The sequence below is a fragment of the Trachypithecus francoisi genome, unplaced genomic scaffold (genome assembly GCF_009764315.1).
Source record: "Trachypithecus francoisi isolate TF-2019V2 unplaced genomic scaffold, Tfra_2.0 Lachesis_group1, whole genome shotgun sequence".
Taxonomy (NCBI): Eukaryota; Metazoa; Chordata; class Mammalia; order Primates; family Cercopithecidae; genus Trachypithecus; species Trachypithecus francoisi.
In genome coordinates this window covers 105,389,662-105,403,102 of record NW_022681454.1, presented here as the reverse complement: position 1 = coordinate 105,403,102, position 13,441 = coordinate 105,389,662, and the positions used below count along the sequence as shown (strand labels likewise).

Genomic DNA, 13,441 nt, shown 5'->3' with positions numbered 1-13,441 from the left:
TATTTAATAGTAAAAATTGGAAGAACACGAGTATTCAACAATGTGGGACTGATTAAACAAATGATCACACCTGACTTTGATAGATGATTAAACTATTCACCAGACAGTGTTCACAAATACTGTGTGAAAACAAATGTGCGTATAAAGGTTTAAAAAATCAGAACATCGAGCTATGCAATATGTTTACAATTTCTTGAAAATATGTAACTGTAAATAACAAAGACCAGAAGGAGACGGGACAAAATGAAAACAATTATTATAGAGCAATGGGGATTACAGGTACCATTTTTTGCTGCCTTTTATGTTAAAGATTAACAACATAAAAAATCAAAGAGAAAAAGGAGATCAAGCTTTAGTCCCTCAATGTTCATATATTAAGGAGAATGTTATGCAGATACCTCAGTAACATTTCTCTTCCTTGCTTCAAAATCTCAGCATGAATTTTTGTCCTGTTCCAGAGGCTTAACCAGTTTTTTAAAAAATAACTCTGCTACCATGGTTATTCTTTGAAAGTCTAAACAAAGTTTGCATTGTTTCCTGGCGGCATCTCTTATTTGCATTAAACCATGAGTTATGATATTAGTGCTTCCTGTTGTGGATTCTTTGAAGCAAGCAGACTCCATAGGTCTTTTTCTGGTTGCACAGTAAATGATACTCCTTTTTCAGGATGTGTTCTGTTTCCAAGTTCTTATCCTTTGTTATATACAAATGGCATATCAAAATTTCCCCATAATGACCATCATTATTCTAAGTCAACATTTTTTCCCATTTTACCAAGGAAAGTGCAAGAGTTACAATTACAGTGTGACTTTATATAGGAAGCAGAATTTTTTTCCAGAAGGTTAAGACTTTAGCAATTTTAATAATCCACTATAATAGTAAAATACTTTTCGCTATTCTAGAAAGACACCACAAGCTTCACATTGCTTAATTTTTCTGGTAGATATTAAAAAATCATCTCTGTGTAGGTTATATTTAATTCAGGTTTCTATATATTCTGACAGTCATTTATAAGTGGGACTATAAACCAAATAATAATTAAGATAGAAATATTCATCATCTACTCTCTCCCAATTCCATTCACTTATCAGTGTAACATGGTGTTAAGAGCATAACTTCTTAAACCAGAGCATAACTTCTTAAGCCATGAAGGTTCAAGTCCTGACTATAGTTATATAAATCTGGACAAATTACTTAACTTCTCTGTGCCTTAGTTTCTTTGCCTGTAAAATAGAGATAAAAATAGTACCTACCTCATGGAAATTTGTGAGAATTGAGTCAATGAATATAAAGATCCTGGCACTTAAGAAATGTTACTGTTGTTATTAACATACATGTTTTTGAAGCTGAGAACACAAATGTAAAAGTGACAGAATTCCTGCCCTCCAGGTGACTTAGAAAACATTCTCAAAAATCAATTAAGTTTGCAGTGAACCTAAAACTGCTCTAACAATAAAGTCTATTTTTAAAAAATCAACTAAGGAGCAACTTTGCTGGCCTCAATGGAAAGAAGAAAGTTGTCCAGTAATTGGGGCACACAGTGAAGGGATTTCAGAATGTTTTAAAATGAGAACAGAATTCTAATTGCTGTAAGTTTGAGACACATGGAAGCATAAAGGGCCAAAGTATCTTTTCCTTGTTTCTGGGCACTTCAGGGAGCTTTGCCTCTTTGGAAAACAATTGCTGGTTCAGAGTCTTGAAAGACTGGTAAACATCATCATCTTTCTGAAATAGGAAATTTTTTCTAGTCTGATAGCCATCATCTTTTGTCCAAAAGCGTATCGCTCGATATGACAATGAGATCCATAAGTCTGAATGTTTTATTCTTCTTCTTTTTATAATAAAATTGGAAAGAAAAACCAAAGCTATTTTTAGTGTTTACTTTTGTGTCAGTGTGTCTAAATGAATTAAGTAGGTGTTCAAAGATGTGTATGTTCTTCAAGATTTAGGTTTGTAAATGTTCATTTAAGTCTAATGTGAAAACAGAATGATTTATTCTTTCTTTTTCTGAGCTGATGAATCACTTAAAAGTTTTTTGCCAAGAGAGTCTTGTATTTTCAGATGTCTTTTACTCATTCAAAAAATATTTATTTGATGTTCACAATGTACCCAGCAACATGCTAGATACTAATTTCCGCTGGTAAGTTGCCTCAGTTTTCTTAATGATGATAAGACTGAACAAAGGAAATTAACCTCGTTGTATCCTTGCTCCATTACATGCAGCATTTTGGACCATGGAAGCTAACTTGAATTTAAACTAATAGTCACTTATTCTTTATCTATTTCTAGAGAATTATTAGATGGCTGTCTCCTCTAAGGATCCATGTAATGTATTGATTTTTTCTATTTTACTTAGTAGTATCTATTTTTCTATTTTGAGGGTGAGCCCGGGTTGCCTGGAGCAGTAGGACAGAATGGAATACCAGGACCAAAGGTTGGTATAAATAAAGTCAAGCAGAATCATCTGACACATGAATTGTCAGGAAATTGTAAGCTATTATTTAATACAATTTTTAACAATCTCACCAGTTATACTTAAATGGGTATTTTGTGAATAGTATAATATGCTACAGTATAGAACTTTGTTACTAATGAATTAATTACATTTGTGATTCTCATTAGTATTAAATGCAGAAAAATAAATGGGATGTGATTGTCTAACATCTTTATTCTGGGATACTTAAATAACATGAGTAGGTCTATGTTTCAAATCTGACTGTTGTCATTTTACCACCTAATGGGTATATAAAAACATAGGTTATGTCCATATTGCCTGAAATTTTGATATTTACATATGCTTTACTAAAGATGACATTCACTATGGCTTTTCCCCAAGATTTGGCCACCTCCAACTCTTACACAACGTAACCAGTTAATCAGATGAAGGCAGATTAAAGATGTTTAAAATTTAAAAATGGATGTAGTCTGAATTACTAAATAGGGAAAAAATGTAATGAAGATTTTTTATTCCAAGTTTTCTTTGTTTCTTAAAAAAAAATTGAATCAGTTAAATATAAAAAGATTGGTGACAATTTAGTTTAAATCAAGCAGGCAGCCAAATCCCAAATCCTTTGATGAGCGAACATCCCTTGAAGTACAAAACTAATGTCTAATCCCATCAGCTGTGCTGGTGTGTATTCCTACCCACAGATGCCTGTCAGCTGATTTTACAGATCATTTGCTATTGACAGGCGCCTAGGACAGACCCTAAATTTATAGACCTGTCCTTTGTCCTGCAGGAGAGGAAAGAAAATATTCCTTTTGGGACTCTAGCTGTTTTCCTGTCTTCTTCTCTCTGTTTCTCCATGCTAAAACACCAGACAATAGGAGTTAATGCTTAATGCATGTTCACAGTGCTATTCTGGTGTTGCCTAGCGACCATCAGGATGGGTGTTGAGCAGTGAAGGTGACCAGAAATGCAGAAAGCCAAAGGGTCAGGTTGAGTTCCGGAGAAAAGAGTCTTGCTTCCAAACTGACTTCTGCAGTGGGTTATAAATTAAAAAAAAAAAAAAAAAGATAATTGCTTTATTTCATCTTTTTTCCAAAGCAGTCTGATCTTATGGCAACATTCACTCAAGCTTTTCATAGGAAACTACATCATAATGTATATGATTTACTTTAGGACTCCTACTCTCCTGCTCCAACCTCTGTCCTTTGCTGGGTAAAGTGAAAATGAGATTCTCTTCAGGACACCATTTTGCATTTTAGTTCTCATGCCATCCATGTCATCATTTTGAGTAAGGACATCATTCCTAAACTCACTTCAATTCCGCCCCATTCTAGTGTCTTTCTTGAAGATGCCTCCTAAAATATACCTGATCTGGAACATGCTGGTTACCAGAAGCTAAAGAGAGTTTATGATATTGTAAGGGGTTCAAGATTAGGACTGTTTATGATCATGTTAGGGCAAGACAGATTGGGTAACTACCCTGGCACCCTAGAACCTTGAAATGATCTACGAACCAGGGAATGCTTTGAATAAAAGGATTTTCAGAAAAACATGCTAGTCTACCTTACTAACTCTGAGTTTAAGCAGAATGAAAAATTGTAGGCTAAGAAGCCTCTCAAGATACTGAATTGCCACACCATCGTTCTCCTTAGCGCTCCAAAAGCCAGTTTCTGGATGATAATCTTCAAATACATTTCTTAGTGCTATAAAAGCAAAAAATTAAGATTATATTTGATAATTGATATTCATGCTCACATTCTCCAGGAAACTCATTTTATCATTTGTTTTCATATAGCAACTACATGTAGCCAAAATAGAAAGTGTCATGCATAACTTACCTAGTAAGTTCAATATCTGTTTTGTTTAATAAGGATCATAAAATTAGGTGTTTTATGATGTGATGTCACCCAATCTCTGTCCTTTTGCTCAGGGAGAACCTGGAGAACAAGGTGAAAAGGTAAGAATGATTCTGCCTGTATTTCTCTCTCCCTACTCCCCACCACCAGCATACCAAAGAAGTACCCAAACTAAACTGTATGTGTGAATGGATGGATGAGTGGGTAGATTAATAGGTAGGTAGGTAGATAGATATAGATATATAGATATAGATATAATGACCCCTGTGTTTTTTCAAACTGTTAATTAGTGGAAGGAGGAAATAGTGTGATTCTTATGTATAGACAAAAATTTGGGTTAAAAAAAAGTTTTAAAAAATAAAGAGAAAGGTGCCGATGTACCTTCAGAACAAATATTTAAAAATGAAGAGAAAGAGAGCAAATTTAAACATTCTGTATCAGGCTTTTAAATGGGTTTCAAAAATCCTTAGGCCTGCAAAATCTGGTCTGCCTACTTGCTAATGCCGTTCTAATACTTTTCCAAGCACCCGCATCTCTCTCTACTGCTTCTGATGTCACTAGGTTAAAGGGATACAGATGTTTACCTGCAGCAATTATCTGAAGGTTGCCCACAAAGAATTCCCATAAAAACCAAAAAGAGAAATAGGAAAAGCAGAGTGTTAAATTATCCTAGACTCTTTTCCTTACTTGGGCCTGTCCTGATTATTTTTAGGCTCTGATTGCTTGTTATGATACTTGTTTTCCTGGTTCTCATGCTACTTATTTTAATAGTGTTTGAAAAATATGCTGAGTAGGAAACTACCAAGTTACTGCATCATGCTCTTCGTAAGTGATATGGTCTTTCTGACAAATGAGTTTTATAACCTCTAATCTCAAAAGAAGTTTATCTAAAGATCAAGAAAAATTCTTGATTACAACTGTATTTTTCAACATTGTAAAGAAAACAAAAACATTAGTGGAGGGAGAGCAAAATATGTGGGTGGAAAGGGCAGTTTCCTGAGGAGGCAGTTCAGTTAAACCCTTCGCTTTGCAATTACTCTCAGCCAGTTTCCCTACTAAGAAGGTTTGTTTGTTTGTTTTGTTTTTTAATAGAGGGATTTTTGTGCAATTTTATAAAAAGCATGCAAATCAACTGCCTATCAAAGGTCCCTCATAACACATTACTAGGACATTTATTTAGCATCCAATCAGTTCATGGTAATTAATTTGAAATTAATTAGTCACTGGGTGACTCTTTTGTGTAGAATTTAGAAGGGAAAAAGAGCAGTATCAGCACCATACCAGGCGTTCATCAGAGAAAGTGTCCCAGGCTTTCGTGGCCTGCCCCAGTGTATTCGTCACCGTAAACAAATGCCCAAGCAGACTGACTTCATGCTTATTTGAAAGAATAAAGCAATATACAGAGAAAAAGTGAAAGTCTCCCTTCCCAACTTCCTTTCTTCCCTCTCCCAAGAAAGTTATGATCAATAGTTTCTGTCCTATTTTGAGAAACTTTTTAAGTAATAGAAAAGTGACTGCATTCCAGCCTATAGAATATGTGAATAGTCATGCATTGTTATCATTAATAGCTTATGATGTGCCAGATACTGTCCTAGTTGCTTTCCACACAGTGTAGCACTTATTTCTTATAACTGTGTAAATTATCCTTTCCCTTACATTGCACAGGAGAAACCTGATGCAAAGAGAATCTCATTTGCCCAGTAGGTGCTGGAACTGGGCTGTCTTCCTGGCTCCAAAGTCCATAACATTTCCACATAACATATTGTAAGACTTATATTGAAGAATTCAGAATTGAAGGAAGAAAGCATGGATAATAAACGAATGCTTTATTTCCCTAATGCATTGTTCTGTAGGCAGAAAAGAGATGTCAGTGAAGGAACAGGCATAGAAAGTCTCAAAAATAACAATAAAAAAGCATAAACTATGAATTTTTATATTTTTCTAGTAAAGCATAAAACATTCATTTCACAAATGCAAACCATGTAGGCCTAGATAAATAAATATTCAGTCCACAGATTTTGAGGGCCCTGTCATGTACTTTAAGGCCCTGGAGATTTGAGATGTGCTTGGAGACATGGCAGGATTTATACAGATGGAAAGGGAAAGAGAGGCGAGGGATCCAGGTGACAGAAATAGTATGAAGGAGGACTCAGAGGTGGTAAGGCCCATGGCATATTCAGAGAACTGTCAGAAGAAAACCTTTGTTTGGAGAGACAGAATTAAGGAGGCTTTAGGTGCCCAAATAAGGCATTGGAAGATAGATAAGCAAGTGTCTTCTGTTAATACTGTGGAATAGTTTAAAACTGTTCAGCCATGTTCGTTGTAGTAAAATTTCTTTTACTGATATCAGACAACTGGTCAAGTATAAATACATTAGCTCTATAGAGCATTTGCAACAGATTTTAATATCTAGTGTTCGTGAAAGAAAGCTTAAAATAATGAAAAATACTCTTTGCTTAATGTCACCAATGTATTTTACATGTATCACTTGTTTCCCCTCCTCAGGGAGACGCTGGAGAGAACGGCCCCAAAGGTGACACAGGTGAAAAGGTACAGTTTTGTAAGATATGAAAGGGTACATATATGAGCAAGAAATTTTATTTCAAGTTATATGAAGATGTGAGATTTTTAGAGAGATGAGTGAGAGTTGCTAAATATGAAAAGGTCAGAGATCATTCTCCAAGATTAGAAAATATTTAAATATTTGATTTATAAAAGGTGATTATTCCACAAGCTCCTATCCACAAATTAAAACATTTTCAAAGTAAAATCATATATCAAAAATTATAGAAAATGTATAGCTAAATTTTCATTAATATGGCTTTCAAGGAATTAAAATACTTATTCATGTGTAAATGGGACGCTCCCTTTATACTCAGGGATATGAAAATAGAGACCTAAAGTGATTCAGTTTGTACCAGTTTCAGGAGAGAACATGTCAGAGAATTGGAATGAGATTTAAAAGTTTGATTATAAGGCATAAGAATGATATAATGGACTTTGGGGCCTTGGGGAAAGTGTGGGAGGGGGCTGAGATTAAAAGACTACACATTGGGTGTTGTGTATACTGCTTGGGTGATGGGTGCACCAAAATCTCGGAACTCGCCACTAAATAACTTATCCATGTAACCAAATGCCCCCTATTCCCCCCAAAACCCATTGAAATAATAATTTTAAAAAGAACAGGAAAAGAAAAGTTTGATTATAAGTTAATGTCACTTGATTAGACCCTCTAATACAGTCTTGAAAATTTACCTCAATTCAAATTCCACTAAATCTGGATATTTTGTCAGGCTTCGTATTCTTCCCCAGGCAAAGGGTCTTTTAAACCATTACTAGCATTTATACTGCAGTAGCTTTGTGGCTTGTCTTCTGCCTCCTCTCTTCTTATGTTTCCTCAGTCTATCATTACAGCTTTTGCTTGGATTCATACTTTATAGATACCTCTGACATAGGAAGGTTGTTATACTTCACTTGTGCTATGTTTTAAGGATTAAGATCTTTTAAGAAATTGAAAATAGAATAAAGTCAGATGGGTTTTAATTTAAATCAGGCTAAGTAATTGAGTGATGAAGATGTATTTATTTAGCCTTACAGTTGAGACTTTGGAAATTATTCCACTTTGAAGATTATTACAGTACAGATGGATAACGGTTAGTCATAAAAACATAGCCACAAAATAAAAAGAAATTTATCTTTTTTCTTCTCATAAATATTAATATAAATACGGCATGTGTGGTAGGAGTGAATTAATGTCACCAAGTAGCAATTGTATTTATATTCAAGGAGTCTAGAAATTAGAGTGGGCTGTCAGTTTCTTATAGATCTGTGTTTCTCAACCTCAGCACTATTGACATTTGGGGCCAGATAATTCTGTATTGGGGCCCTCAGATGTTTAGCATCATTTTTGGCCTCTACCCACAAGATGCCTATAGCACCTCTGAGTTGTGACAATCAAACATGTCTCCAGGCATTGTCAAATGTTACCTAGGGGACAGAGCCACACACCCACAGTTGCGTATCACTGCTATAGGCCCGTTTTATTTATCTGCCAACTTTAAGTATCGTGCTGCAATCAAATATGGCATGAATCTGTTTAATACAAATGAGACCAATGATATACCCTGATTACTCTCAAAGTCAAAATTTGAAACCCTAAATATATAAACCTGGTGTTACATCTAACTTGCTTGTTTTTGCTTAAAAGCAGAAGTCAGTAAAGTGCCAGAACATAAATATTTTAGATTTTGTGGGCCATGTGGTCTCTATCACAGCTACTCAACTCTGTTGTTATGGCATGAAAGCAACCATAGACAATACATAAACAAGTGAGTAGGCTGTGTTCCAATAAAACTTTATTTCTGGACACTGAAATTTTAATTTCATGTAATTTTCATGTGTCATGAAATATTATTGTTATTTTGATTCTTAAAAACCATTTTTGGCTCCTGGGTCTTGCAGGTGGCCAACTGAATTTGGCCATAGTTACCAACCTCCACTTAAAAGAAAGGAAATATTCTACACAGAGGGCAATTTTTTTCAAGTGAAAAAAATTTATACGACATCTGAACTATGCCTATGTGGATTTATGTAGAGAATTTTATGCTTAAAAGATGTCTTTTTAAAGTTTCATTTTTGGAATGTAGGACAAAAATTGTTTCTTTAATCATATTGTAAAATTAAATTTTTTGCAATTTAATTTTACAATGGTGAAACAGCTTTTTTCTTTGAAAAGACCAAGGTCATCTCAAAGGAATACCGTTCTTATTTTATATATTAATGCAAATCATTTCCCATACTGACTCACACATAATAAACTCTCAATAAATATTAGCTTTTCTTCCCACATGGAAATTGAAATCAACTAGATTGTTTTTCTTTTTTTATCAAAAAGTTTTATTAGTCAACTGAAATTAAGTATAAGAAATGCTTCAGTTAAAACGGAAATCATTTCTATAAACCTTCAATGGGTCTAAACAGGGGATTGTAAATAGGAATCTGTAATGTGTATAATATGTAATCCGACCTGTAGCATTTATCCCAAGAATGCTGTAATTGCAATATAATTTTTGATGTGTTTTTTAAACATTTCCTCCTTCTGTCACATAATTTGTTTCCAGCATGTTGGAAACACTCTTCTCATGGCCTTTGTGTACAGTATGTGAAACTCATTCATCGTTTACCAAGTTTGAGATGTAAAAATTTTTAAAAATCCTTCTTTTCTGCCATTGATGTAGTAAATTACGTCATTGATTGACTTTAATAGGATTTTTTTTTCCTTTTGATTCAACTCAGCGCCTTTGGATGGTAAAGTAATCTAAACCTTTCCAGACTGGTCATCTGGAAATACTGTGGAACTATAAAAACCACTAGACTGGGTTTTCTCTGTGGCCAGCAACTTCAGCACACTCTGGCCAACAATCATGGTACACCCTAGGTTTAAGAGCATAAACCTGCCAAAGATGGAGTTCAGACATGTGTAGAGTTACTGTCGAAGGATTATGTCCCACTCTTTGGAGTGTTAACCCCACCAACAAATGTAGAAATTGATTTCTTATCTATTTTCCCCTGTGCGAAATGGGGTGTTTGTGCTGCACACTGAACGGTTTCGCCACATCACTCTACTCTTCACAATTCTGTCTGTTGATTCAAAAGCTTTGCCTTCGCTTTCTTAGCATTGCCTGTTTTTTTCTTCTTTGCTCCCCTCTCCCCCATTTCCATTCCTATGTGTATTCACACTTGTCTTCATCTTCATACTTCACATCTACATAGCAAAGATGCATGTATGAAGTATGAAGTATGAAGTATGAAAATGCATCTTTGACTTGCATCCTCTGAGCCTTTTCAGAAGCCACATCATATTTAGAGCCAACGAAACTGTCTTCTTTTCATAAAATCACACCTGAAGGCCTATCCCAGTGGGCACTCCTGCACCAGTCAGTGCCGGGCCTTCCCTAATTACCACATATCATTTCCATAATTTAGAATACTGTTGCTGTCTGTCCTCCTCCCCCGACTCCTCATCATCACTTCTCTACTTTCTAATCTTACTCATTCTTCAGTCCACTGTAAACTTAATTTATGTCATTTCCCTGGAGCAGCCTTTAGTCTCCTCTGGACTAGGTAGGTCACCTGCTATATGCTCCACAGCACTCCTTATAATTCCTTTGATAGCTATGCATTTGCTTATCACATCTTCTGTGCATGCATAGTGACACAGAATTTTCCAAACCTGACAGTCTCTTCCTACACCAGATTTCAAAAAAGAAAAAAAAAAGGAAAGAAAGAAAAAAATAAATTATCATTCATGCTTTCCATCAACAATATTTTTGCACTACATATATTAGAAAATGATCATTGCAATGCAGGACAAGGACAGGGATTGTAACTGCATTGCTTACTGTTATCTCCCAGCTCTCAGCATCTATTAATAGATATGTCTGGCACACAATTAGTGCTTGATAAGTATTTGTTGAATGAATTAACGAATGATAAAAATAAGTCACTACATTCACTTCATATATCCACATACGCCTTATTAACACACACATATAATTATCTACTGAGTGTTGTTTTGAAAATAATCACAAACAAAAATGGAAACTGTGCTTGAATGAAACATAGTAAAGTCAAATTCATTTATCTAAAATATCTTCTTATAGTATTTCCTCATCTATAACTTACCCTGTAGAAATGTTTATTTCCAAGCCAACTGACTTACGAAGCTAAGAGTATACTTAAGACATAGTTGGGGTTTTTCCCCCTACTTTAATCCAGTATTCATTTTCACTTTGTGGGGAAGGAGGATTATAAACACACACTATTTTATTTCCACTACTTGCAGCATTATCCTTTAAAATGCTTAACTTATGACTGTCTTCCAGCAGTCATGTAACCACTTAAAAGTTGTAAAAATTCCTTGAGATTTCACAGTTCTAAGTCTTTAAAAAAGATCACTCTTAGTTGTCCATCAAATGGAACTGCTCAGATTTCCACAAATATATTGCCCTTTCAAGAAACTGTCTTTTTCTTCCCATCCACTTTTTATGAGAACTAAATCTAGTCTTTACTCACATTAGGGATTATCTGGATGCTTTTCATTAAGATATTGAATTAAACTACAATTAATACAAGCAGCTTCCTTGTATTTACAAGTTTACTACAGCCTTTATGTCCTGTTGTCAAAATGAAATAAGCCAACAATTCTTTTCTATTCCAAAAAAAAAAAACAAAAAAAAAACATGGCAGTAGAATTTAGGAAGCCCCAAATTCATTTAGCTAGCTGCTTTGATATCCTTGTTTATTAAATGGAAATAATAATATCTGCCCCCTTTATTTCATGAGAGTTTTGTGAGATTTAAATGAGACAAAGTAGGAACTTTGTAGAGTCAAAATTGCTTTTATGAATTCAAAGATATTATTGTATAAAATATTGCAAACCTGATTCATTGATGGCTTTCACTGATACTGATGGCTTTCAGATTTAATTTAGTAGAAATAAGTATTCTTTTTATTGGACATATTTATGTTGCTTCCCATTTGGAACTCAATTGGATATTAATGATTGGCAAGAGAAATTAGTCTCATTCTACAGTAAGACAGTATTAGGGTCCCCTTCTTCTTTATGTTTAGTTACATTTTAATTTTCAACAGGAGGGATAGCAATTATAGATGTCAAAATAACTCACATAACTATTGGTTTACTTAACAAGCTAATTTGCTATTTCCTTCTCTTTCCTAAGCTTTTTTTTCCCTTCCTAAAGAATTTTACTTTTTGATCCCTGACAACTGACCTGTTTAAAAATTCTTTTTGAGATTTGTTCATTCATTCACCATATATGTATTGAGCATATACTATGGGCCAGGGCACTGAATAAAAATAGATCCAAAATCTGCTCACATTCAACTGTCTAACAGAGAGATAGACAATGAATAGGCAGGAAACATAAATAGTCAGTTAGAAAGTAAGCTGCGGTGGACATGAACAGACCACAATGCTATGGAGTAAGATGTGTGCATGAGGGGCATGCGTCTGATGTGTCTAGGCTGGTTGGTGAAGGGGTCTTTGAAAAAAAGCCACTTAGGCCAAGAATTGAAGAGAGAAAGTGCCAGCCATGGGCAGAGGAGAGAGAAATTGAGGGAGCTGGGCAAGTGGCTCATGTACAGAGGCCTGAGGCCTTATGTCTGTCTCTAAAAGAGATTGATGAGGAGCTTCTGGAATCTAGAACAAGGAAATGGGCCCCCGGAGCTCCTTGAGCATTTGTACAGATGAGACAGCTGAGGAAATCCCAATATGTGCCTCCCTCCTATAGCTGTTTCTGTTTTCTTGACAGTCTCAAATGACCTTTTCCTTTTTCCTTCTAGCATATTCATGAGACAGAGAGGGCTAGAAGGAACTTGAAATTCTAGGCCCTTTGCCGACCTCATTTCAGAAATAAGCAACATTCGCAGCTACCCTCCATATTATTTTCCCCATTAGTTCCTATCTGCTTATTTATAACACGTTTGCTTTAGAGAAGTATTCACACTCCACGAAATCTGGCTGGAATACAGTGCCTTTTAAAAAACAGATTCTGTCTCAAGACTTTCTCTCAGAGCTCACATGTGTCCCCCTCACCCACAAGTCATCCATCATCCTGTAACTTCCTGGTGCCTGAGTTACAATGAAATAAGTGTAAAGCTGGAAAAAACATGCCCATTGTAACTGTGACAGTGCTTCATGAGGAAAACAAACTGATCTGCTGCGTGGCTTTTTCTAACTTGACATCATTAACCTCTGACTTCGTCTATTGAACCTTGACTTGCTGAAGAGCAAAAGGGTCAGGGAACTCCCAGTAAATGATAGCTGATGGCATTAATAAATTCCAGGAATAGAGAAAGCCAAAAGTTCCGTATCCCTAAATTGTAATTTATTGCTTCACAATGTATTTTTAGCACTGTATCCAGGGAAGACATTCATATTTGTGTTTATTTCACAGAATGTAGTCCTTATGTATCTGCATGTGAAGTAAACTCATGTTTTTAGGAAGTACATTGTTTATCTTGGAAATGTTGACATCTTAACAGCTGAGATATTGGTGCAAAGTCTTATGGAGCATAGTTAGGCCCATTAGTCATGAGGTACCCTTTGAGTTCC

At 35.2% G+C, this 13,441-nt stretch overlaps 1 protein-coding gene across 7 annotated transcripts in view; it reads left to right on the top strand.

The window, feature by feature from the left end:
- The window catches only part of COL25A1 (collagen type XXV alpha 1 chain), a 452,942-nt gene that overhangs the window by 357,672 nt on the left and 81,829 nt on the right, over window positions 1-13,441 (top strand). For all 7 annotated transcript variants that reach the window (XM_033214966.1, XM_033214965.1, XM_033214964.1 and 4 more), the window contains 3 exons: window positions 2,381-2,434; window positions 4,380-4,406; window positions 6,811-6,855. In XM_033214966.1, coding sequence (XP_033070857.1) covers window positions 2,381-2,434; window positions 4,380-4,406; window positions 6,811-6,855 — 126 coding nt within the window. The remainder of the gene's footprint in view (window positions 1-2,380; window positions 2,435-4,379; window positions 4,407-6,810; window positions 6,856-13,441) is intronic.